Source organism: Artibeus jamaicensis, unplaced genomic scaffold, assembly GCF_021234435.1.
Source record: "Artibeus jamaicensis isolate MK-2021 breed Jamaican fruit bat unplaced genomic scaffold, CSHL_Jam_final contig_465, whole genome shotgun sequence".
Taxonomy (NCBI): Eukaryota; Metazoa; Chordata; class Mammalia; order Chiroptera; family Phyllostomidae; genus Artibeus; species Artibeus jamaicensis.
Window position 1 is genome coordinate 23,734,411 of NW_026521843.1, and position 26,932 is coordinate 23,761,342.

The following is a 26,932-nucleotide window of genomic DNA, read 5'->3' on the forward strand; positions in this document are numbered from 1 at the left end:
ATGAAAAGAGTAAACTGTAAGAAGTGGGAAACAGAGTGAAACAGGAGAAACACAGCCAGGTGTGTGTCACAGCACTGAACTCTTTCTTCAGAAGCCCGAGACCATCACAGTGGGACACAGCCATGTGAGTGTCAGAAAGTGCACTGAAAACAAAGCTGACGATGGGGGAGTCCCTAAAATATTAGGAAATGCAAAGAAAGGAGTGAAAATATTAATAACACATGGTGAAATTTAGGTTTTAACTCACTATTCTAGGCAAAGAGAACACATGTAATTACTAAAGGCACCTCTCATGGTGAAGCAGGAGCAGACGTGTGTATGTAGCAAACTATAAAGCAGCTGAATAAGGCAGCTAATAAAAATGCAACAGCTTTAAAAATGTCAATGATATTTCAAATGCCTTTCAAAATTAAGCAGATAGTAAAATAGTAAGTAAAGATACAGAGGACACTGACTACAAAATACAATTTTTTTCTTATGCCCATGGAACATTTCCAAAAAATAATCAAGATCTTGGTCACAGGAGAAAAGTTAAATTTTAAGAAGCAGGGGCTTCACAGGCCATGTGACTGTGACACAAAACATTGGAAAGAATAAAATGTGGCCATCCTTTTAGCTTTTTCATAGGCAAAATGCTCTTGGAAATCCAACAATACATAAAAACATCACTGCAGAACTTTGTAAGGGTAATGGCAGCAACAACAACAGCAACAAAAAGCAGCAAGAGAAAATGATAAAAGAAAGGCGGAAGAGGAAAAAAAAAGCAAGCAACCAAGATGTCCATAAGTAAGAGACTGTGTAAGTTAATTATGGAAAGGACCTCGCTATCGTAATAATAGGAGCATTTTCCTTGCCTTAATTTCAGCGACGGAGGCCATCGCCCACGCTATGGTGGACCGCAGCCCTGCCGTCCTGATGTAAGCTCGGCTGGCCAAGGGAGCCCTGCGGGGAGAGAGAGAGGACCCGATGACACGGCCACTGCTACTGTACGTTAAAGAAGAACCTGATTGCAGACAGAAATGAGTGGCCTGCCCGTACCTGTGAATCACCTCATCACGTTCACACAACACACACTGCATATTCCCCAAGCTGGGAGTACCTAACCTTACAAAAATACCTTCTGTACTTGGCACCTTGTTTAATCAGGTAGTGCGGTGCTTTAGAAAGGTAACATTTTTAAATGATGGAAATTTAAGCCCTTCTGTGTTTAACTTACACAATTTAATCACACGAGGGTAGTTTTGAACAAGTGTTTAAGTACTTCCCTGTTTTCCCTTCGTTTGCTGATCTGGAGTCACCAAGAAGAACAGGCGGTTTTGTGACAGATGCGGCACGGGAGGAAGGACTGGATGGGTGCTAACCCCTGAAGTGCGTTTTCTATTAAAAGTCCCTTGTGTAAGTGTGCTGTTTGCTCATTTGCATCTTTCTGCGCAGATGAAACGAAGCGCGACATCGCACTGTTCGCGCCGAAGCAGCCGTCTCCCCGACGCGTTCTCTGGGCTCCATCACGTCTGCCTTCCTACCTCACCCCTAGCTCATCAGTGCTACTATCGGTGTTTCCAGATTTGGTAGAAAATTTTAAAATATTATTTCTACGTGGCTAATGCAATGAATGAGCATTCCCTTAGAAATTTTAATGTACTTTTCTACTTCATTTACACAATTTGTTGCTAAGATATGAAGACGTGATGTCAAAAATCACTGCTTGACTGTTTCGGGGGCAGGCCTGTTTCAAACCCTCTAAGAGGGTTCCTCTCTGAACGTCGTTCGAAGTCACAGTGTTCCCCAAACCCTGTCTCTTTCCTCGTCGTTTCTGATCTTTGCTTTTGTTACCTTGTTCTCTGCATATTTACTTTAAACCTCTTAAAATCTTATAATCAGATGAAGTATCTTTTTTTAAAAAATATTTTATTTATTTATTTTTAGAGAGAGGGGAAGGGAAGGAGAAAGAGTGGGAGAGAAACATCCATGTGTGGTTGCCTCTCATGTGTCCCCTACCGGGGACCTGGCCTGCAACCCAGGCATGTGCCCTGACTGGGAATTGAACCAGCAAGCTTTTGCTTTACAGGCCCGCACTCAATCCACTGAGCTACACCAGCCAGGGCTAAGATGAAGTATCTTTTTCAAAAAAACAGTATAATAGTATATTTACTGTTACAATGAGGAAGCTCTGCATGGTAAACCCATGGGAGTTTGATTTTTTAAAGGTTTTTTAAAAAATAACTCACATTGCAGCCCTGGCCAGGTGGCTCAGTTGGTTGGAGTGCCGTCCCATACACCAAAAAGTTATGGGTTCCATTCCAGGTCAGGACACACACCTAGGTTGTGGGTTTGATCCCCAGCTGGGTAGCTTATGGGAGGCAACTGATCAATGTTTCTCACACTGATGTTTCTCTCCCTTCTTCTCTATCTAAATCAATAAGAAAAAACATATCCTCTGGTAAAGATGAAAAATAATGATTCATATGCAGATAGCACTATTCACAGATATAGAATATGGAATATAAACTTTGCAGGTGGAATGACTAGAAATATTTTGCTCAGTGAGTTTTGATATTACAGGCTAGTCTTGACAACTGTCTTGCTATAAAAAACACATTAGTTAAAACCAGAATTGAGAGATTGTTTTTCACTCTAGGCACCAAAAGAAGAGACTTGGTATGGAAAACTGTCTTTGTCCATATTGGTAAGTGCCTTTTTGAGTATCAGGAATTTATATAGATAACCTTTGAAAATTTTGACAATTATATGTATGTTTTGACCAATAGAGGTTTTATTTATGGAAGCCAGCCCTATTAATATGTAACTAAAGTGAATGTGTTCTTATTTTTCATAAACCTGGACAAATGGTCTGCTTTTACTTCAACAAAAGGGCCCATTACATCAATCTAATAAAATTATTTAGGAGAAGAAAATTTTCAGAAATAAACTCCTTGAGCCCTGGCTGGTGTGTCTCAGTGGACTGAGTGCAGGACTGTGAACCAAAGGGTCACCGGTTCAATTCCCAGTCAGGGCACATGTCTGGGTGGCGGGCCAGTTCCCCAGTATGGGATGTGCAAGAGACAACCACACACTGATGTTTCCCTCTCTGTAAAAATAAATAAATAAAATATTAAAAAAGGAAATAAACTCCTTGAAAATAAAAATATTTCTCTGTCATAGAATCTGGCTAATGTGTTTAATCAGATTTTGAGTTGACTTTTACATAATATGAATATAAATGTGGTTTTGATCCTCTTCTCCACATATAAGCATTCCTTCTTTATTCTATTACACACCGTCTATTACCAAGACAGACACTCATTGACATTTCTAGCCGAGACTTGTCATCTGAATCCGAGATCTTTATTTTTATTTTATTTTTTAAGATTTTATTTATTTTTAGAGAGAGGGGAAGGGAGGGAGAGAGGGAGAGAAACATTAATGTGTGGTTGCCTCTCACGTGCCCTCTACTGGGGACCTGGCCCGAAACCCAGACATGTGCCCTGACTGGGAATCAAACCCTAGGCCCTTTGGTTCACAGTCTGGCACTCAATCACTGAGCCTTACCAGCCAGGGCAAGGTCTTTATTTTTAAGTGCATTTGCACACTTTTTTACCTACCTAGACTACCGCAAATTCAACAGGTGTAAACTGAGCACACCTCTTTCACTGTATTTCATATCTCGATACTTTTTTTTCATTTTCTTGGGCTACTTTCCATCTATATACTGGGTACCTCAACCTACACGTCCAGCTTAGACTGTCACCGGAACTCCTGAGCTATAACTTGAAATATCTACTCAGACACTGCTCCCCGAATACACTGCCTTCCCTACATTCCTCCCCAGTGACACCGGTATCTGCTAGCTGTCCCAATGTCCAAATCAGGTATCGGACACCTGCTCTAGACTCCTGGACGTTTCATCGAGGCCACGGCCTCCTCTTTGTTAGCCCCTATTCTGCCTCACAGTCCGGCTCTTCATCACTCACTGCCTGAACTACCGGAAGAGTTTAAACCTCCTTTTTCCTTTTATTTCCCTTTCATTTAAAGATATAATTTCCTTGGCAACATCTCAAAAATCACCAATCTGCTCACATCACTCTGCTGCTTCAAATATTTACTGCTTTTTAAACAAAGTCCAAGGTGTTTAGCACAGCCTACAAGACTCTTGACTTGTTTCTAACTGTTCGGTCTCATTTTCTGCCACTGTGTGTTCCGTGTCCCATCTAGGCTGAAACTGCTGTCTGTCCCCATATAGATCAAGCTATCTCACACCTCCATGCCTTTGCACACGCAAACCCTTGCTTGCGAGGTCCTTTCCTTCTCTTGTCCATTTGGGGAACCCTTCCTAGTGTTCTCAGTGTAAGTGATCCTCCTCCATTCTCCATTTAAGCGATTCATTAAGTGATTCTCCTCCACGTTCTTTTGTTTACCATCTTCCACCAGAGACAGGTCCCCTTTTCTGACTCCAATCGAGCGTCTGTCACCTATCTGTTCCACCACCAAACTGAATGCCTTGAATTTAATAACCATCTTCCTCACCTTGAACGTCTAGCATAATGTTTAGCTAAGTATTCACTAGGTGTTACAACAGAAATTAATTGAATAAATTAATCCTAGTCTAATAAATGTTTTTCCTTTTCCTCCCTGGTTGCTGATCTGTTTCAGAAATAAAGAGTTGAAATTTTTCAACACTTACTGTGTCCTAGAAATAGTACCAAGCATTTTCATGTAGGTTATCTCATTTGAGCCCACCCACAAAGCAATGAAGAAGGTAGCATTATTTTCCTGACTGTACAGTGGAGAAATATGATAATCTGCCAAGACTTGCAGTTAGTCTGTTCAAAAGGCAGAACTGAAGCCCACAGTTCTTATCCACTGTGCCAGACGTGTACAGTGTGGCATCGCTGGACACAGTTCATGTTCGAGATGAATTTTAAGAATGATGCTGTTTTGTCTATTTTAATTAAAATTCTAAGATGCCAACAGACTAAAAATTTCAGCTTAAATATGGGCTGGCAAAAAATCACTTCATAAGAGAAATAATTAGATATAATTTTAAGTACAAATCATATAATCAGTGGATTACTGTGATAAAATCTTTCATAGCTTTAACTGGTCAGATCAGATCATACCCACTAAGCTTCATGAAAACGCACTCCTGGCTGAAGTAAAGAACTCAAATGCTTTGCCTAAGCCCCTCTGTTACATCAGTGTTTCACACTGGAAATGCAGAGCATAAAGTCCTTACTTTTACAAACTCTCCTGTGGGACAAACCTGAAGCTTGGAATATAATACGTACCTGAACACGGGAATTCCCACGATGGAATAAAGGTCATTCAGGTGTATAAAGATCTGAAAGAACAAATACATAAAAATGGACCAGGAAATGGATTACCAAATTACTGATAATTTGAAAACTTCCATTTTGAACTAAATAAGGCCTAGGTGATATATATGGAAAAATGTTCCACAATATTTTTCTTAAGACGAGGTGGAGTAAGTTTTAAATATATTTCATAGAAAAACTTGAGGTTAATTCAGTATATACATTATATGGAGATTCATGTTATGAAGAACTCAAGACTAACTTTCTTCCCAAAGATTCTCTGAATGATCATAACTGGATCAGACTTCTCAGCATTGGGATTAGGGGAGACTTCCTAAGTCCCCCCTGATTTTAACCTCAAATAAGAGTTGAGGCACCGAAGCCACACAGCTACATACTTTTGGTGTAACAGAAAACTCTTCAGGTCAAATATATTGTAACAGGGTTACCTTCTCTCTCTACTATCTTAGGTGACCTTTCTCCTCTCTATTATCTTTATTACCATAGAGAGGACTTGAATGTCACATTATAAATAGTCACCCAAAATTGTAAGTCAGAATCTTACTTTTGTAGTCTGATAAAGTTTATGGAATATTCTAATTCCGTTGTTTGACCTCAGGAGCATTTGAACCCCAATACTTCCACCCCAAAGCTTCTTTTCATGTATGTCATTTAATCAGGGCTATTCCACTACTGATGCATTTTCATCAAGAAAAGTGATCTGGGATGAACTCCCTTTAGTCAATTTAATTTCTTGATCATCAGGGCTAAAGTTGCCAATTTTTTATATTATTCAACTTCAGCCAAATTATTTATTGTGATTCTCTTCTATTTCGAGTTTATACTAAAGATATGATATACTGATATTTTTATATATCAAATGTTATTAAGAGCAGCTTCTCCCCCTATGAATTTTTCTGTCATTTTGCAGAACAAAATTTGTTAAGATTTGACTTTTCTGTCAATTTTGGTCACAAATTTTACTGTGTGTGATTTTATTTTATTATTATATTTTAATGGTGAGTTTAATATTTTTCAATATATTTTATTGATTATGCTATTACAGTTGTCCCATTCCCTTTATTGTCCTCCGCCCTGTACACCCCCCTCCCAATGGCATCCCCCCTTCCCTTAGTTCATGTTCATGGGCTGTACATATAAGTTCTTTGGCTTCTCCATTTCCCATAGTATTCTTAACCTCCCCCTGTCTATTTTGTACCTACCATTTATGCTTCTTATTCCCTGTACCTTTTCTCCCATTCTCCTCCCTCCCCCTCCTCACTGATAACCCTCCGTGTGATCTCCATTTCTGTAATTCTGTTCCTATTCTAGTGGTTTGCTTAGGTTTTTGTTTTTTAGGTTCAGTTGTTGATTGTTGTGAGTTTGTTGTTATTTTAGTGTTCCTATTTTTTATCTTCTTTTTCTTAGATAAGTCCCTTTAACATCTCATATAATAAGGGCTTGGTGATGATGAACTCCTTGAACTTGACCTTATCTGAGAAGCGCTTTATGTGCCCTTCCATTCTAAATGATAGATTTGCTGGATAGAGTAATCTTGGATGTAGGTCCTTGCCTTTCATGACTTTGAACACTTCTTTCCAGCCCCTTCTTGCCTATAAGGTTTCTTTTGAGAAATTACCTGACAGACTTATGGGAAGTTCTTTGTAGATAATTGTCTCCTTTTCTCTTGCTGTTTTTAAGATTCTCTCCTTATCTTTGATCCTGAGTAATGTAATTATGATGTGCCTTGGTGTGTGCTTCCTTGGGTCCAACTTTTTTGGGACTCTGAGCTTCCTGGACTTCCTGAAAGTTTATTTTCTTTGCCAGATTGGGGAAGTTCTCCTTCATTATTTTTTCAAGTAAATTTCAATTTCTTGGTCTTCTTCTCCTTCTGGCACTCCTATGATTTGGATGTTGGAATGTTTACAGTTGTACCTGAGTTCCTAAGCTACTCCTCATTTTTTTGAATTCTTGTTTCTTCATTCTGTTCAGGTTGAATGTTTATTTCTTCCTTCTGCTCCAAACCATTGATTTGAGTCCTGGTTTCCTCCCCCTTACTGTCGGCTCCCTGTGCATTTTCCGTTATTTCACTTTTCTTAGCCTTCACTTTTTCCTCTATTTTGTGACCATACTCAACCAAATCTGTGAACATCCTGATTAATGGCACTTTGAACTATGCATCTGATAGGTTGGCTATCTCTTCATCACTTACTTGTATTTTTTTTCTGGAGCTTTGATCTGTTCTTTCATTTGGGCCATTTTGTGTGTGTTGGTACACCTGTTACGTTGTAAGAGGCAGAACCTTAGGTATTGGCCGGGATGGGTCAACACACATTGATGAATTATGGTGCTGTATGTGGGGTCCTCTCCACCCCGGCTGCCCATCTCCACCCCTCCTACCGGTCTGGATGAATGTGTCTTCTTTAACTTCTTGGTTGTTGGACTTCCACACAGTTTGATTTTCTGGCAGCTCTGGTTGTTTTTGTTTTTAAATTTGTTGTTGTCCTTCTTTTGGTTGTGTAAGGAGGCACAGTGTGTCTATCTACGCCTCCATCTTGGCTGCAAGTCCTCTGATTTTATTGTTGCCAATTTTGTTTTATGTTGGTCACTTCTACCAATAATAGCTCACCTTAATTGCATTAAATGGCTGATAGGAATTAAATTAGCTATATTTATTTCTAAGCTAAACAATGAAAAACTGTAATTCTGAGACAGGGAGATAATCAAAGGGAACCAGGGAGCAGAAGGGGGAGATGAAAGACACCCTATTTCAAAACATTCATGAGGTCAAAGTAATTTGCATGACAGGAATAAAAGACATACACCAGGCATTACTTTTTAGAAGTTAAAAATATTACATAAAGAATTAAAAAATAAAATAACACTAAATGTTCTGATTTGGCTAGTAATTAATCTACTTAAAGCTATATAACAATAAATTAATTATGAAAATGACTAAACTACCTATTCAAATTTATGAGATGGTATTTGAAAAACATTGAATATTATTTTTGGTAGCCAGCATTTATTTTCCCATATGTTATGTTTTGTTCCAGTTAAAAATAGTGTAACTTCATTAATTTTAAAAAATAGAGAAAAAGAAAACATATCCTACAACCCTAACAAAAACCACTATTAGCACATTGTTGAATTTTGTGCAGCCTGTTCGTTTTCTATGTTTTTAAAACATTTGCTAGAATCTTTTATTATAGAGATTTGTTACGTACTACAATGATTGTAGAGAGCATCTCCACAACCTTATAATGACTGCTTTTTAGCTAACTGTGACAAAACAATTCCATCTCGCAACATTTTATTTGGATAAGACATTTGCACACTGAAAACTAACAGCAAAATTATCTGCACCGTTCTACTGCTACAGGAGAACAGACTGCTGGATCCATGTAGACAGGCTTTTTGAAACTCTAAAGCAAAGTTGAAAAGTACAATAGATTAGTCGGCATTGTCTTTAAAGAATTAGGTTATAAGCACTCAAAATAAAATGAGCATTCGTTACCTCTGCAGTTGGGTCCCTCAAATCTGCTTTCCACCCAAATTGTTTCATAAGAGCAATTCCAATGATTCTTCCTACCTCCTGGAAAAGAAGCAAGTTACAGAAAACAAAAGAATATTATAAATAAACATTTAAGTTTAAATATAAGTGGAAACAGAGCTAGTAGGAAAACCAAGTCTGACTATGCGATGGGGATTTAAAATTACAGTATTAAAATATTATACTGCAAAACTTTCTATTCAAGGCAATAAGGCTGCATTTTACTTTTTTCACCCCCTCACCCCCACAGTCCAAAACACTGTATGGCATTAAAACCTACTTGTGTATAATCTCTATTTTTGTAATTTTTAGACACAAAATAACCAAATTGTGGCCTAGTAAATAAAGCCATTCTGGGTTTTAGGAAATAGATGCAAGCTGAAAAGATGAACTGTTTTACCTGCTCTAAGCCTGTATGCTTTCAAATGACCAGATCAATAGCATTAGTCTCAAACTTTAGGGTCTGATTTTAAGGTTGGCCAAAGAACCCACACCTATGCTCTTTATATCACTGACCTTTGTAGGGGTCAACTGGTAACAGTTTTTCAAAGGATCCCGCTTGTAGTCTTCACCCTCCCCTAGATGGCTGAGGCCTTGAGTGCACTTATGTATTTGCAGTCTGGGTTCTAGTGACAACCACACACACAGGGCCTGGTGCAGAGTCATCACTCAGTACACACAGAACTGAACTAAGGAGAACCCAAATGTCAGGGTTCTCTAAATGCGACAGATACCTGTAAGTTTAAGAAAACTTTTGGGGAGAGAGTAAAAGGAGTTAAGTACTCAGAATGGCATACTATTCCTATTAAGCATCTGACGTAACATTAAAATGGAAAATGCCTTTTTAAAGAGATTTAATTATATGATATTAGGCCTGGTTATCTGCCTGAACCTTATTATTTATTCTGTGAAAGGTTCTGATCTCATTTTAAATCTAAAGAGTAGTTAATTGTTTCTAGGAAGCGAAAGCCCACTTTGGAGCTGAGTGTACCTGAGCAGAAAAGGTCTTCGCCATGGCTCCGCTGCAGCGACAAGACACTCTGAAAGTCAAGTCTTTCTGGCTGGGGGTGCCAGCTGCTTTCGCTGCTTCAGTCTGACATTCTTCTAGTTGAAATTTTTCTCTGTTAGTGAGAAACTCTCCTTGCGCTGGCGTTTCCTCTCCTATTTGTTTTTCCAGCTGGCATTCCCTACTCTCTTGTGTCTTTTGCATTTGTTCTGCTTTTAATTTCTTAGTGATAATGGTGTCATTTTCTCCCACTTTTCTTTTTAGTAGGTTAGCATCTCTTTGAGAAAGTCTTTTCTTTTTTGCATCAAGTTCAAGAAGATTTTTCCAAATCAAAATGGCATTCAACCAACTTTCAGGATCATCATTTATAAGTCTTTGCATTTCATTATATATTTTTCCTAAATAAATAAAATCTCAGTTTATCTTATGTTGAAACTTTAAAGAGAGTCTATTATACTCATAACCCCCCAAGTTCCATTATCTTTATTTTTAGAAAATAAGTTTTTTCAACTAATTTCTTCACTTTCATCTGAAATTCCTATCATTTAATATAAGAATGGTGTGCAAAATAAGGTTCATTCTTATATTCCATACTAAATATCAAAACTACTTTCAAATTCTTACAGGATTATCATACACTTCAGCAAGGTCATTTGTCCTTCACAATATGTGCACTTCTTCAATACATGCCTAGACCTAGAGGGTGTCTCAATCTTTGAAATGATGCTGATCTTGCCTGTAAAATTCAGTTGGAAAAAAAATAAATGACCAAACACAGGTCCCAGAAACAGAGCAATTGAACTTTGGACTATTTTAGACCACACCGTAGCAGTGCACACCACGAAAGGAGTTTCCATAAAGTAACACCTCAGGTCCAGAATCTGTTCATAACTTAGACTCTGCCAGCATACTTAACATAATGTAGTCTTTTCTGAATGAACAAGGGTTATCAAGAAGACCCAAGAGTAATTGCTCTATGTTTCTCTAATAATGTGTGTGGAATATTGGAATGAAATTATATTAACCCCACAGTATAATGTCTTAGTGTTTTTTTAAAATAATTTTTTCTGCCGTGTCTTGATTTCCTGCCATTTGTATCTTTCTCAATACAATTTATTATAGACTACACACTTATACGATCTCTTGTGCAGAGTCAGCAATCAAAATGAAGCTTAAGGCAATGCTTAATCCATCAGTGTCTAGATTTTGTTGCTTTTATCAAGATCCTTAAATTATTTTTTGCACATATTATAAAAACAGAAAATCTCTTAAACCCCCTTTAACTGAAATGCTTTATAAAAGGCTAGAAGTTTATTCAAACATTTTAGGTCTCCAATACAGGCAATTTTACTACACAGTATTCTTCTACTTAAATCACTCATTAGTTAAATTTACAAGGTGACAGTTTTGACCAATTTATCAAGACAATACATTTTGGATTATTAGATGCCCTCCATCTAAATAAATGCATCTGACCATACATATCCATAGAGAAGGTGTCCGATCAGAATTCTCAAAATGAAGTGTGACTTAAGGCACGGAAACCTCAGTAAGACAGGCAGCGAATCGCAAAGAGAGAAGCCACAGGTGATAACAGTCAGAAAATATAGAAAAATACATAACCAATGGTCCCACAGGTTGGAATGAATCTTACAGATGTCAAATGGCTACTTATTACTCATCAAGCAGGAAGCTAGGGCACAATATATTGTGTGGATAAAAGTAACAGGTAAAATATACTGTACCTTTGTTTACAGAAGAAACATTAAACGGAAACTGCTTTTTAATCAGTAAAAATAATCTTTCTGCAGATTTTAATTTTTTTAGCATATTCAAGTCAGAGCAGGTGGTAAAAAAAACTTTTCCTGAAACATATTCAACCTAGAGATAGAAAAATAGATATTAATGTAGTTGAATGTAGCGTAGAATAAGAACCATTTCCCTTTCCCCCCTTAATGAATTAAAACATAGCATCTAGATTAACAATAAAAATGACCATTTCTGAACTATCTAGTATTTGTCAGACATTATACCAGGTATTTTGAATACATTCTTTTCCCTCATCTTTATAACTGTCTCAGGTAGATTTTATCACCCTCATTTTACAGGTTAGAAAACCGAGGCTTAGATAGGTTTAAGAAACTGTAAAAAGTCACAAAGTCAGTGACCAAGACCATCATCTAACTATGTCATGCCACCATCTGTAAAGCGTGAGTGTGCATTTGTGTGTATACACACTAGAAAAACAGAACACAAAATACTCGGTGATTGTGTTGCTAAACCTCACACACTATTGGAAAGCGGGCATCATTAGTAAAAGTCTTGGAGGAGGATCCTACATGACCTGGGAAGAGGGATTCTAGGGAAGGAACAGAGGGCAGGAGGCCGAGGTGCGTGTGACAGCCCGGCTGAGGCTCCTCGTAGGTTAGCACGGCCACACTTGCTGCATTGTGCTGACTGAGAATGTCAGGCGATGGATGGTGTAGCTCCGGCCAGCTTGATAAATGGCCGTGACATGGAGTGCCAGAGATGGTAATGGTCAACCATCACGGACTTTTGATGAAAACTGACAGCACCAAATTAGCTGGCAGAAAAAATTACTGTGGAAGAGGCATAAAGGACGGAGTGTAGAAAGTGATGCTGGAGGGAGAAGTAGATTACTGAGGTAGAAATAATGAGACACTTGGCTGCGGGAACTGAAAAATGGATAGAAGCAGGAAATATGCATCAAACAGCAGCAGGCTTTGGAGACAGGGTAGCTGCGAGGTAAAAGACAAGCAAGAAAGGCGAATGAAAAGAGCGTGGACTTGCGGGGTCTCTAACTGGGCTCAACAGTGGGGCAAATAGCGGTCAACACCCATGGAATCCTACACCCTTTTTGGGTCCACCCAGCCCCCTTAAATTCAGAATGGATGTGGACTGTCTTGAAATTCTCCTTTCAGCGGTGGCCGAGGGCTGACTAAGATGGTTCTAATACTTTTCTAGAACTGAAGCATCAGGGAATTCAGGGTGTCCCATGCGTTCAGGCAGCTCCCATTCAATGGGAACTTGAACTCTTAAGTTTTTTTATCTGATATGGTTTAAGTAAGCTTTCCAGATGGTAATTTCTGAGGTTACCATTCTCTGTTGATGACAGAGTATCTGCCAAGGAAGCCCTAGGTTGTCACCAGTTAAAACCCAAACACTTCTGGTTACAAAGTTCAACAAGTTCTGAGGATCTAATGGACAGTATGGTGAATAGAGACAATAACACTGAATTATATACTTGAAAGTTGCTAAGACAGTAGGTCTTAAATGTTCTCACCCAAAAAATAGATGGTTATTATGTGACAGGTGGGGGTATTAACTAATGCTATGGCAGTAATCATTGTGCAATATATAAATCTATCAAATTAACACACTGCATACCTTAAATTTCCACAATGTTATGTCAATTATAGCTCAATAAAGCTTGAAAAATAAATAAAAAGAAAGCCCAAATGGCTTAGATACCAGCAACGCAGCTAAGAGAGATGAAGTGGAAAATAAAAAGAAAATTTAGGAGTCAATATTTAAGGGGATAATGAAGCAGCTAAAAGAAGAGTTTCTAGCTTCTAGAATTTACTTCTTTCTCATTACAAAGGTGACAATTTCCACTAAAGTCCAAACTCAATACATACCTCAAAGTGCTTAGAACTTGAAAACAAAGTTTTAAAAAGCACATGTTTAAAATTTTACATTTTTATGTTCTCTGACATTAAAGCCACCATAAAACAAGTAACAAACATAAAATACCTTGACAAGACTCAGGGGGAAGTGAAATAAATACTTCACTGAAAATGTACGGTTTTAAGGTTTAAGTCCTATAAACAAATAAACTGATAGAACATCTAGACTAGTGATTTTAATCTAAGTATCCAGTGAACTATATATTTATAGTTACTTAATTGTACAAAGATCTTACATTTTGTCCACTTATTTGAACATCTAGGGAAACATTATATACGATGAGTTTTTCTAAAAATGTCTTTTTTGGGGTGGGAGGAGCAAGATTTTCAAAAAGAACATAACTGAATGTCAAGTTAATTAAGAAGATCTATAAGATTTAATTTATTTGGGGTCAAATCATAAGAATAATATGTGTTGATGCTTTAATGTGCTAAATACATTGACAAAGTCAAAATCAACATTATTCTCTTTATTTAAAAATCAACATAAGGTCTACTCTTTTATAACTAATAAGCATATAATTAGAAGTAGTTTACTAAATTGTAAAAGTCACTGTGAAAATGACATAATCATAAATATGAAAGCATTTTACTGGTTTGCTCTTTATGAAGATAAAGTATTATAGCTTAAAGCAGTAGGGAGAATTTTGATACTTAATGATTTGAAGAATGGCTGATGCTAGTGTTACTCTTTTTCCTTAGTTTCCTGCTTGTAACCGATGGTACTCAATTACAATAGTTAGGGAGAAATGCAGCATTTTAGAATATTTCATCCTAATACTTGTAACTTGAAAATTTATATATATATATATACCATCTGTTTATTGCATTTGGAATTAAAGCATAACCAAGTGTCTAAAACCAGCTGGTTTCATGTCTAACACTTCCAAAGATAAAATAGCAGCTTTTATTAAAGTAAAAACAGCTGTCATGGGCTAGCATATCGAAGCAGTTAGCATCCTTCCCTTTCTTTTAAAATTCAGGGATTCAAGTCTAACACAAAGATGATATTTAAGTACAGGTAAAATGTACAGTAATATAGGAAGTAATATAGAGATACCAAAGTTTTCCTAATTCTACAGGTGCCAGTTAGTTTCAGAATTAATTTAAAAGTGCTAAGGGAAGAGTTGAAGTGGTGTGTGAGATTTTTTGTTTCATTGTAGAAGAGAGGATTAAAAATACATATATTACTTAATTTGTAAAAAGCCATTCAACCTAAAAGGAATGCCTAGAATCTTCAAAAAAGCAACCTTACGCAATCATCCCACTAAATGAAAGAAGCAGACTATCTGCTTAGTTCTGTCCCTCCACCATGACCTCATTAAAAAAATAACAATTAATTGGCTTGTTCACTTGGGGCAATGGTCTTTGCTCTGTGGGTTTCTACAGGTTGAGGAATCACTTGACAAGGACTTTCTAGCCTGCTGGCATTTGGAACATGTTTACTCTGTTGAGTTTGATATTAAAAATCACTGTTCCTACTATTATGCTTATAATAAATAGAAGTATTTAATACATTAAACAGTGTTACAAAGTAAAGTTTAACTGTTCCCAATACATTTCTTAAAAAGAGAATGAGTAAAAAATATATCATTATGTCTAAATATAAAATAGACATTACATAAGTATATTATATTTAAAACACATATATTTATATAATATAAATATTAAAAAAGACCCAGGAGCCTAAACAGACACCACTAGGAGGTAAAAATCCCAAACCTGAATCTGACCAAGCCCTAGATACAGCTCACAGGATCCCAAACGACAGGAAACACAGAGCACAGAGGACCGCGCTGAACTGCCCCACGGAGAAGCAAGTGGCAACATCCAGACCAGGGAACTCTGGCAGTGTTCTCAACCTTCTGCGGCGAGGAAAGTGTCCCATAACCTGTGCTGACATAGTTGCCACTAGCATGTGTTGCCTCTGAGCACCTGAAATGGGACTAGTGCACCAAAGAAAGTAATTTTTAAATTTTTTATCTGATTTTAATAAATTTTAATTTAAATAACCACCGCAGCTAGAGATGACCGTAGTGGACACACAACTCTGTACCTGAGGTCAGAAAACCAGGCCTGTTGGGTTAAGAATGGTTTTGACATTTTTAAAGGGATATGCAAGCAGTAATACAATGCAGCAGAAACCACAATGTGTTCCACAAAGCCTTAAAAACACCCCACATTTTTTGATCCACAAAACCTAAAATATTTCTTTCCTGGCCCTAAAATATTTCTTTTCTGGTCCTTTCTGGTCAGAAAAAGTTTGCTGACCCCTGCTCTAGACTATGGGACAAACAAAGAAGCTTTTTAACAAGCAAACTGCCCTGGAAAGCGATTGGAAGGGAATGTATAGATTAAAAGAAACTTTTACCAGCCAATCACAACGTGTGGGCCTTGTGTGACTCCTCATTTAAATACACAAACTTTAAAACAAAAAGTGACATTTATGAGCAAGCTGAAATCTGAACAGTGACAAGATATTTGATGAAAAGAAATTACTAATTTTTAGATGTGCTAATGATATTGTGGCCTATATTTTTAAGAAGAGCTGTATTATCTTCTTAATGTTATACTATATATTATGCTACAAAAAGAGCCCTGATATTATAGATACACAGGGAAATATTGATAGATGAAATGATGTCTGGGATTTGCTTCAAAATAACATGGATTGAGGAGTGGAAGTGTGTATGGAGCAAAATTCACCATGGGTTGATGATTGCTGCAGCTGGTAGATGAGTAAGATTCATCATACTGTTCTGTCTACCTTTGTGTATGTTTGAAATTCTCCATGATAAAAAGCTAAAATGAACACCCAGTCAGAAGAAGCACCTGAGAGGGGAGAGAATTCCTAAGTTAAAATGCAAACACCTTGGGCTTACCTTGTGGGGCTGGCAACTAGGGATACGCATTTGCAACAAGCCCCCTAGTTGATTCTTATGTTCACTACAATCAGGAAAATCACTGATCAGAACAGAGTGATTACTTTGTAAAATTACACAATCACTTCTGAATTAATCTGTTTTGTATTAAGGTTTCACACTATTTTCTTAAAACAAACCCAAGTTTCTAACAGTCTCTCTTGTCATTGCAAGCATGATTTTAAATATTTCTGTGCAACTCATTCTATAGGAATGTTTAATTGAGCACCTACTGTTTGCCATACACCATACTACATGTGCTATGGATCTGTCTCAAGGAATGCAGTAATCCTTTAAAGTAGGTATTATCATCTCTATTTTATATCCAAGGAAAGTGGGGCTCAGAAATTTGAGTAATTTGCCCCAACTCACACATCTGTTAAAGGATGATATAAGATTTGGACATGTCTTTGGGTTCTAAAGCCCACATATACTTCTTACAGTGATGCTGTTACAGAACAACCTACATGCAGGGTTCCAGGGCAGTTTCCCACGGTAAACTGTGGTACTGTGGTAAATAAATCACGTGGGCTTCGAAGCTAAAGAGATTCAGGTACAACTACCAGTCCCACCAGTCAGCATGTTTTCTCTTTATTTCCTTGTAGAATGGAGGTGAAAATGAACTATCGCCTAGGGTTCTTTTGAGAATTAAATTATAACGTGTACATAAAATATCTGACACATGTTAAGTGCTTCATAAACGTTAGATGCTATCATTATTATTTCAGAATTGCCTTCACTTTGAGAATCTGTTTCATATTGAGAAGGTGGGATGGAATTTCAGAGGTTATCTGTTCAGATATATCTATCCAGGCATATCGATCCTTAAAACACACAATGTCAGAACATGGAAATCCCCAAGTCTCTTGGCATTTAATTGTTCTCATGGCCAAAAATTTTTCCCTATGATTAATTGAATTTTGTTGCTCTGATTAAAATACATAGCCCCCCTGCCCCTGCCCAGCCCAATCTGATTTTGTCTGTAGAGAAGATGGAGAACAAGCAGAGAGGGTCTTTCTCTTTCCCAATAATGTGACATACACCCACACTGGGGCAGGCCTTCTATTCCTCATACCAAGAACTCTAACTTAACATTAAAAAAAATTAATACAGCATTATGTCATGGCCACAAAATGGGCAAGGACTGGACCTGGGAGAAAGGCTGCCTGACAGCCTGGGTTCAAACCCCAGCTCTGCCATTTCTGTTACAAGGCTTGAATAATTTATTGGATTTACCTATGTTTTATTTTCCTTTTCTGTTAAATGTGAAGACTACCTCGTAGGGTTGTTGTGAAAATTAAAGAGGTGAATACAGAGTAAGCCCCCAAGAACACGTGCCTGACATCTATTAAATGCTTGATGTTAGCAGTTGTTATTATACCGGCTACATCCAAACACTATTAAAATCTGCCACCAACACCACCAACAGCAGGTAGTCCAACACGATGCCATTTTCATGACCTCTCTTCTCCTCCTCTGATGCCATCCTCTCGCTGCAGAAACTACTCCTGTGGGCTCCCAACAGTAGGGGAGCTGCCGGAGTCCTCAATTTCATCTAGCAAGCCTTCCTCTTCCAATACCACAGCATCGGCACTGTCCTATTACCCGTCAAGATACTGAAGGCTTTTTGTTACATCTTTTTCCTCTGCTTGCAAGAAACCAGACCCACATTTCCTAAATGAACCAAGACTGATGCTTAAAACCTTGTTCATTTCACTGAAATTAACAACTTATAAATACCAGAAACTAGTAACTTTCGCTGAGAGTTGGACTGAGGCCCCCAAGAGCATTTCTCTAGCTACCATTTACTGTGTTTAAGGTGTACTTTACATACCCTTTATCATTTTAGCTTCCCAACAAAATATAGATGTACCATCACCGCCAGGAAACTGGCAAGAGTCAAGTAAAAGAACCTGAAGGTTTATTTGTGCTTAAAAGATGGAGAAAGGATTCCAACTTTGGCAGGTCTAACTCTAATTATAGTCACTACCAAACACTTTCTTTTAAAGAATCCAGGAAATAGCTTGCTTCAGCCCCCTTTTAAAAAGATTTCAGCAGTGCCTAACGTGCAGTTACAGACGTGCAGGGAGACACGACTGGCGGTTCTTTCCTGTAGCAATGGAAAGACCTGTCCGTAGAACTGCGAGGACGGGGGCTGTCGCCACGGCCGCTGCGCGGCTGACAGCGTGGATCGCGTCGCCTCCCCGGGTCTAACGCGGACCCTGCGGGGAGGGGGGCAGTGGCTGGGCCTCTCTCCTTCCCTCCGGGGCGCAGCGAGGCCGACTCACCTGCGTGGCCTGCAGCCGCACCCGCACCTCCCGCATGAGGAAGGGCTCCAAACCGCGGCCCGCCGTGCAGAAGAAGCGGGCGGCCGCTGCAGGCCCGGAATCGGGAGCTCCGGGCCCCGCCGCCATGGCAGCTCGGGCGCGCCCTCGCGGCCCAGGGGTCACGTGGCCTCGAGCGCGCGTTCCCGCGAGTCCCCGCGCTCGCAGAGGCGGGCGCTCAGGGGTTGGTGGCGGGTGGATGGAGCTAAAGGCCCCACACCCCCTGCAGAGAGTGTTGGGGAAGGTCAGGTCATGTGGGCGTGGCCCCAAGAGTCACCTTGGTTAAACTGTTTCGATCGTCCTTGATGAGGCATCTGGAAGGATTTAGAATCTTAGGTGCAAAGAACGTAATTGATCATCTAACCTGACTTAATTTTCAGATTGAGGAAGTTGATGTCTACAGAGGCCAAAGGACAGCGAGTTACTGGCATGGGTGAGGCAGGAACCTAGATGTCTTAATATCTAGTATAACAACCTTCTTCATTCCTCCCAACTCCCTCTTCTCTCCTTCATCCCTCCTCTCCTCTCCTAAGAAGCCCTTGCTCTATCTTCATCAAGAACTGGGCGAAAGTTGGGAATCCCCAGGACCAAGAGCACCCTCCACTCTCCAACTAGATACCCTGATGGTCAGGAAACCGCTCACAGTTCTTAACGTGTTTAACCTGCCAGGCAGTGAATGCACAATCTAATTTAGTCCACCTGATTTGATTGGGTCTCTTACCAGTACTTGGAGGGAAAGTTGTCTAATTCCGAATTATAAAATGGCAATGAAAATATTTCTTGGGAAGAATAGAACCCATATTACAAAATGAACACCTATGGTTTACTATGATTTCAAATCCATTTGTTTAAGACCAGTAAATTGTTTTAATCCACTCGTTCATAAACAAGACAAAAAGGGTTCAGGAGTAGTTGTGCTCTAAGGATGAAGTTGTGTCAGGATGTCATCATCTCATCTGTTGTCCTCGGTAAGAACTCCACTTAGCTCCCGAGGGGTCCGAGTGGGGGCTTATCCATAAGAACACGTGGAAATGCAACTACGAGACTGTAAATGTAGTTTGCTCTTGGATAACATGGTTTAGGGACACCAACCCCGCACAGTCAAAAATCTGTTTGACTCTCTCAAAACTTAACTACAGTTGGCCCTTTACATCCAAGAACTCAAACAGCAGTGTCTGTCTGAGATAGGGAATTGACAGATGGGAAAATGCATTTGGGAATGCAAAAATACTGTTTTCATTTGAGGTTGGTTGAATCCACAGATGTGAAATCCGAAGATACAAAGGGTCAACTATATTCACTGAAAAAAAAAATCTGTGTTTAGGTGGATCAGCACAGTTTTTTCAAGGTCAACTGTACTGAGAATTCATGAGGACTGTGAGTTTTGGTTTGAGCAAAGTGACTCTTCACTAACCTAAAAACTCTGGGAAGACCCTTGGGGCATTTGCTCCTGTCTTGGTGAGATGATTACATTCTAGAATGGTAACATTGTGTCTTGTTGTATTCATTCCCTAGCAACGGGCTATAGCAACAAGAAACATTCTTGTGATGGCAGTTGGAGATCAGCTTTTGCTTGGATGCCTTCTCTTCTGTCCTGCCTGCTGGTGTAAAAAGGTATACCTCATTAAATTTGAGCATCATTCCTTCATCTCCCCTTGTCTGTATCAATAGTGTGATTAATCTGTCATGTGTTTAGAGTATGTTATTTCTTTATTGGCTTGTTAAAAGATATTATGCTATATGCTATTGGCTTGTGAAATTATAATAATTCTCACAACCAAGTACTGTTGATAAATATACAATCAGTCTCTATGTGTAACTTTGTTGCCTCCAAAACAAAGTAAAAAAAAAAAACCCGTAGCATTAAAGCTCTGTGGTGATATGAATAGATAAATAGAACTTTTTAAAAAATATTTTATTTATTTATCTTTAAAGGGGAAAGGAAGGAGAGAGGGAGAGAAATATCAGTGTATGGTTGCCTCTTGTGTGTCCCCCGCTGGGAACTGGGCTGCAACCCAGGCATGTGCCCTGACTGGGAATCGAACCTCAAAACTCTGGTTCACAGGCCTGTGCTAAATCCACTGAGCTACACCAGCCAGGTAAATAGAAACTTTTAAATGAATTACTATCTCTCTGGCAAGTACTTCTCTGCCCCCCACTCTCTCTGCAGCTTCATGGCCTACTGGGACAGTATCATGAAGATTTTTAAGTCATGTGACAAGGGCTTTTCCCAGGTTCAGCCCTAAGACTTCTCAGATCCTTCCCTTTTGGTGAAATTCTTTCTTTTCTTTTTTCTTTTTTTTGCCTCCAGACTTACGTTCTTCTTCTCTCAGCGGTTGCCATAGCTCATTACAAGTTCTCTGTACTTTGGAGTTCCTGACTCTCAAGTCTATCTGGGAAGACCTCCTTAGCACTTTCTACATTCTGTACCCAAGATGGTAAGCACAACGTATCCCATTCAGTTTAACAACTACTGGACACCCACTCCTTGCCAGATACCACCTGAGGTCTTGAGGACACAAACACTAGTAAGCAAGGTTCTGGACCTCAAGGGGCTTAAAGGATGACGAGATTGATTTATTAAGGATGTGTCCAGAAGGCTGTGGCAGCACAAAAAGGTGACAGGGAGAGCTTCCTGGAGAAAATCACTCCAGTGCCAGGTAATGAAGGGTGTGTAAGAGTTGAATGACTCCCTGGGGATAGGAGTGGTGGTGGAGGGGTTTGTCATGGTGGTGTGGTGTAGAAAGAACAGCAGATGTGAGTGTGTGTGTGTGTGTGTGTGTGGTGGAGGCAGTGGGACAGGAAGGCCACAACAGCAGCTAGGTGTTATTAGAGCATAAATTATGAGTTGAAAAATGGCTGGAAATAAAGGTAGAGAGGTGGATAGGGACCAGGTGATCACAGTGCTGCCCAAGGCGGCTGGGCAGCGACATGGTCTTCTGGACAGAACCATGGCCGAGCCAATCTGGCCCTTACACCCCACTCCAGTTTCCCTTCTTTTGTTGTCCTCCCCCTTCAGGAGCCTTTGGACAGCAAGGTCAGGGACTACTCTTCCTCCAGTCGGGGGGTCACGTGCGTTTTCTCACCTTCGGACTCTGCTTCAGCCCAGTACTTCCAACAATGCCTTTCACAGTGTTTGAGATGAGGTGAAGCAGGTGGAGTTCTACCTCTTTAGGGAGAAAATAATTGGGTTTCCGCGTGGAGAGTCACCTGGAATTCTCTCCCCATTACTCAAATACTCTGTCCGCCAGTATTTCTACTTCTTATTTAAAAAAAAGTCTGTACTGAAAAAGAGCCATTGATCCCTGTAGATGCTTAGCATACCCAGCTGAGTTTTGCTGTTTGCATATTGCATATTCAACATGTAGGACATTGGAAGTAGACAGGAGCAATTTTAGAACAGATACATTTTTAAGTGAGGTGTTTTAGGAATTTAGGGCAGTATCATTTGCTTCCAGATCTCTTCCTATTTTGGTGTGATTGGCAATTCCTTTAGTTCTTAAAAGTGTTTGATGTATATACTTAGATATTAAAATGCAAATGACTTCAATTGCGAGATCCTTGAGGAGGGGATGACCTCATTCATCTGGGCATCCCTAGAGAGCGCACTGGCTTGCCTGCCTGCGGAAGGCTGTCAGTAAACGGATGCTGAATTGAACGGAATGTGACCGAAGGGAAGGTCACTAAAGAAGGTCACTCCGCTGGGGGGAGTTGCTATAACCACCAAACCAGCGGGGCTTTTGTGATCCAGATATGGGGGTAGGGTACTGAGGTTAGTAGGGGGGCATTCAAGGGTATAGGAGGACCCCAGAGATAAAATTCTTCACAACTTTGCAGTGTACAATGGTGAGCCAGGGCCCTTCTCCCCAGGAGAGCAGCAACCATTGCTGTATACAAACCAATTCAATTGCCCACTCTTTCCCTCCTCCCAGGCCAGGCCTGTGCTTATACTGTTCCCTTTGTTTGGAACCCTTTTCTCTTCCTTTTCTTTTCTTCAAGGCTAAGTTCAGTGCCACATCTTCCATGATGCTCTCTCCTGCCTTTCTTACACTCTTTTACTCTCTTAATATTTTATACCTTTATCATTTATTTATTCATTCATATATGTTCAGGCCATGGCAATGTGTCAGTTCATATGACAAGGTCCCAGCCTTTGAGAAATGTTCGGTTCGGTGGGAGATCATGGTGAAGGTTCTGGGTTGCTCAGAGACCTATAAAGCAGGGGGCCATGGACACCGCAGGTTTATCACCTGAGCTCCGCCTCCTGTCTCCCCTCTTACCTGGTTCGTGGAAAAATCGACTTCCACGAAATAGGTCCCCGGTGCCCAAAAGGTTGGGGATTGGTGGTATAAAGGATGACAATTCAATGTGACATGTGGGAAGGAAAGGGAAAGCAATGTGACGTATGGGGCTGGCATGTAGTAGGCACTTAATACATGAAGTTGAATAGATGAACTTATTCTGAAGTTGACTGAGCATTTTCTATTTTTTTGGCGTCTCAGCTTCCTTAGAGCGTCTTTGCCAAGAGGAGGCATTCTCTGCCTTCGGAGGCCCCCCTCCCTTCGGTAGGTATATCGTTAGGAAGCACCATGGAAGTCTATTGAACTCTTGTTTCTACAACCCCGCAGAGGAACTTGTAAAGAGTAGGGGTTTGTACAGCTTTAGAATTCAGATGAGTTGTGGCATTGTGAGTAGACAGAGGCACAGAAGTCTGTCATGTAGAATCCAACCAAGTCACTGCGGATTGTGAAAGAAAGAATGAACATTTTTATGGCTGCAACTGCAAAAGCAATTTGGGAAAAAGCCGTTGGTCACACACTGATTAAACCACTTATGTGCGCACAGTAATCACCTTGAATGGTGCTTCTTTGAACATGCAATCAAGAAAAAGAAAATTTAGCAAAAAATTACTGCATTGTGTATGTAAATACTGCCTTTAAATGTTATTTATTCATTAGTGTTTATATCACTGTAGTTTTAATGTAGCATCAAAATTCAAAAGATTCAATCTTCATGCTTTAATCTAGAGAGACAATTCAATTGCTTTAGTTATACAGTGCATGAAATTATTTGGATGTACAAATAGAGTCTAGTATTACCAGTGCTTTTGGAAACAAACGTGCTACGTATTTAATGCATATTTTGAAACACTAGGTTATTTGATGTGATTTTATTTGTTTAAATATATTTTGAGCCCATAAAACCATATTTATATCTGATAGACCCTTATACTGTTCCAGTTGGAGGGGAGTCTGGGAATTATTTCTTCGATACATTTGCTGACTGAACAAATGACTGAATCTACAATTTTCTTCAATTTACTTGAATGAACTATATTGCCTACATAAAATAAAGTCATTTTCTCCTCACAGTTATGTTCACCTCAGTCAGACTACTCTTTTAATACTCCTTTTTTTCTCTTGTTCCATTTTGTGTGTACATTTATCATGAATTATTTTCCTCTAGAGGAGTGCTGCGTACCTATCTTCTATTCCTGAGTCTGAAGAAATCTCCCCAAATGTCCCAAACTAGCTAGGATCCCCATATTTTGTTTTTTTCCCTTTTATTTTTTCTGTAAGCCTTACTACTTTCTAGTTGAGAGTTATTTTACCTGTTTTTTTTATTTCAGTGTTAATTGAAAAAAATGACCCTAAAACTCAAACAGATGTGATTTGCCAATAAACAAACCCCACCAAGGGACAGATTTTATTTTCTCAGAAACATAGAGTACTGTGTTTTATTGCCAATGGTACTTGGCAGAAAAGAATCAGAAGATTTTATTAGAAGGTAGGCTTAATCCAGTCAGCTCTTCTCCCGTGGTTGGCGTGAAGAGCTGAGGTGCACTGTGGAACAGGCAAACTGGCTGTGTTATGTATTCATTTCTTTTACTGCTTTTGTTGAAGAGTGATCATTCTTTTCTCTCTTTACAGCCATTTTGTTGCTATTCTGAAAAATAGATTTTAGCATCTTTGAAAAGCTATTTCTGTTACATATCCGCACATAATTGGGCTTGTTGTCCAACACTTTGCTTCTTAGAAGTTTGAAATTTGATAATTAATCATATACTGTTTTCATTAAATGCTGTAAATTTGTATAAATGTATGAATTGTCAAGACAGAAAAACAGGGTGGATACCAAACAAAAGCACGCAGCCTGCAGCACCGGCTCAGGCAGCCGTTTGGCTCTTTCATAAAACAGCTCCGGGAGAGGAGGACATGGTGCCGGAAATTACTTGGTACCAGTTGAGCTTCTAGATCACAGATAATATTTGTATCTTTCATTACTCTGTTTTGCTTTATTGCCCTGTCACTCAAATCAACTTAGATAACACAGATCTGCTGCCTCATAAACTTCAAACTTGAAATTAGCCAGGTCGGGGGAAAATAATCTTAAAAGCTAGCCTCAGAATTCACTGTAGGTACAAAATATTCTTTGTTTATGAAGATTCCTCAGTGGAGTTTAGTGAGGCTTCAAGTCACTGACTAGAGAAATACAGGGATAAACGAACTGTTCTGCAGTAGATATCAACAGGACATAAGGAATACTGTGGGGGGGGGGGATCAGATTAGGGCATAGGGGACATTGGGAGGGGGAAGAGCAGGCAAGGAAAGGAGCTCTGTGGAACAGGATTGTAGGAAGCTGAGGTTGGGGCGGGATTGCCGCTGGTCGGGTAAAAAACGTTCTGAGACGGATGTTCAATACTTAGTTTGAGTTTGTTTCCGGTGCTGACTTGTTAAACCCTTTCCAGGGACCCACACTTTAATAAAACCAATGGACAAAACAGAGCTTTGTGACTGAGGTGTTTTAGAATTCCAAGAATCAGAGTATTGTGATGTAAAAAAGGAGCCACACCCTGCATGTAGTGGAAATGCTGATCTGAGTCATTCATCCGAAGCAGGAACTCAGAGCAGAGTTGGTAAGAGAAATCCAAGCGTGAGGGACCATCCCGAAGGAATGCACAGGGATGGGTGCCATCACCCGCACAGGACTGGGATGCAGGCCAGTTTCGGATGAAGGTAATCCAGCTGGCAGCTGGGTTCAGCTGCATTTATCGCTCACCTGGGACAATAGATTTTATACAAACCAAGTGTCTAATACTTAAGGGCTTATGACTTACTGTTGACAGGGTCAGACATTGCAATCTTGGGGCAATGCAGGGCAGGCTGACTAGTGGGGCCCCTAATCAGGGGCTGGGCCCAACATTCTCAGTTTTATCATTTTGGATGGTCATTTTCTTGTAGTTTTTGAAAAATTACTTTAAAATAGTAGTAGCACATGGATTAATCATTTTTTAAATATACTTTATTGATTATGCCATTACAGTTGTCCCATTATAGTGGTCCCATTCCCCTCTTCATTCCCCCCACCCTGAACACCCCTTCCCCCCCACATTTCCCTGCTTTAACTCATGTCCATGTGTCACAAGTTCTTTAGCTTCTACATTTCCCATACTATTCTTACCCTCCCCCCTATTTTCTACCTACTGTCTATGCTACTTATTTTCTGTACCTTCTCCCCCCTTCTCCTCCTCACACTCCCCTGTTGCTAACCCTCCATGTGATCTCCATTTCTATGGTTCCGCTCCTGATCTAGCTGTCCTCCTAGTCTGCTTTTGTTTTAGGTGTGGTTCTTAGTAACTGTGAGTTTGCTGTCCTTTCACTGTTCATATTTCTTTAACTTCTTTCTCTTAGATAAGTCCCTTTAACATTTCATATAATAAGGGCTTGGTGATGATGAACTCCTTGAATTTGGTCTTATCTGAGAAGCACTTTATCTGCCCTTCCATTCTAAATGAAAGCTTTGCTGGATAGAGCAATCTTGGATGTAGGTCTTTGGATTTCATGACTTGGAATACTTCTTTCCAGCCCCTTCTTGCCTATAAGGTCTCTTTTGAGAAATCAGCTAATAGTCTGATGGGAACTCCTTTGTAGGTGACTGGGGGGTGACTTCTCCAAGAGTCCCCCTGGTGCCATGGACACACATGAATGAATAATGATGGCCAAGACATCTGGATCTGTTTGGGGAGGAGGAGTGGGCTGTGGCCACTTTCTCAGGGGAGACAAAGGCCAGCAGTGGCCAGTTTCTCCGAGGAGAAAAAGGCCCCGAGCG

The 26,932-nt window shown here is 39.6% G+C and overlaps 1 protein-coding gene across 2 annotated transcripts in view; it reads right to left on the reverse strand.

The window, feature by feature from the left end:
* THUMPD2 (THUMP domain containing 2) overlaps nucleotides 1–18,944 on the reverse strand; it is a 38,163-nt gene extending 19,219 nt beyond the window's left edge. Inside the window, exons 1-6 of one of the 2 annotated variants that reach the window (XM_037136151.2) lie at nucleotides 18,788–18,944; nucleotides 11,617–11,752; nucleotides 9,857–10,269; nucleotides 8,830–8,907; nucleotides 5,286–5,338; nucleotides 855–942 (exon numbers count right to left, since the gene is read on the reverse strand). In XM_037136151.2, the coding sequence (XP_036992046.2) occupies nucleotides 855–942; nucleotides 5,286–5,338; nucleotides 8,830–8,907; nucleotides 9,857–10,269; nucleotides 11,617–11,752; nucleotides 18,788–18,913 (894 nt within the window). In that variant the 5' untranslated portion in view covers nucleotides 18,914–18,944. Of the gene's footprint in view, nucleotides 1–854; nucleotides 943–5,285; nucleotides 5,341–8,829; nucleotides 8,908–9,855; nucleotides 10,270–11,616; nucleotides 11,753–18,787 lie in introns of both variants that reach the window. The other variant, XM_037136210.2, reaches the window with a different exon arrangement.
* Between the last annotated feature and the right edge of the window lie 7,988 nt (nucleotides 18,945–26,932).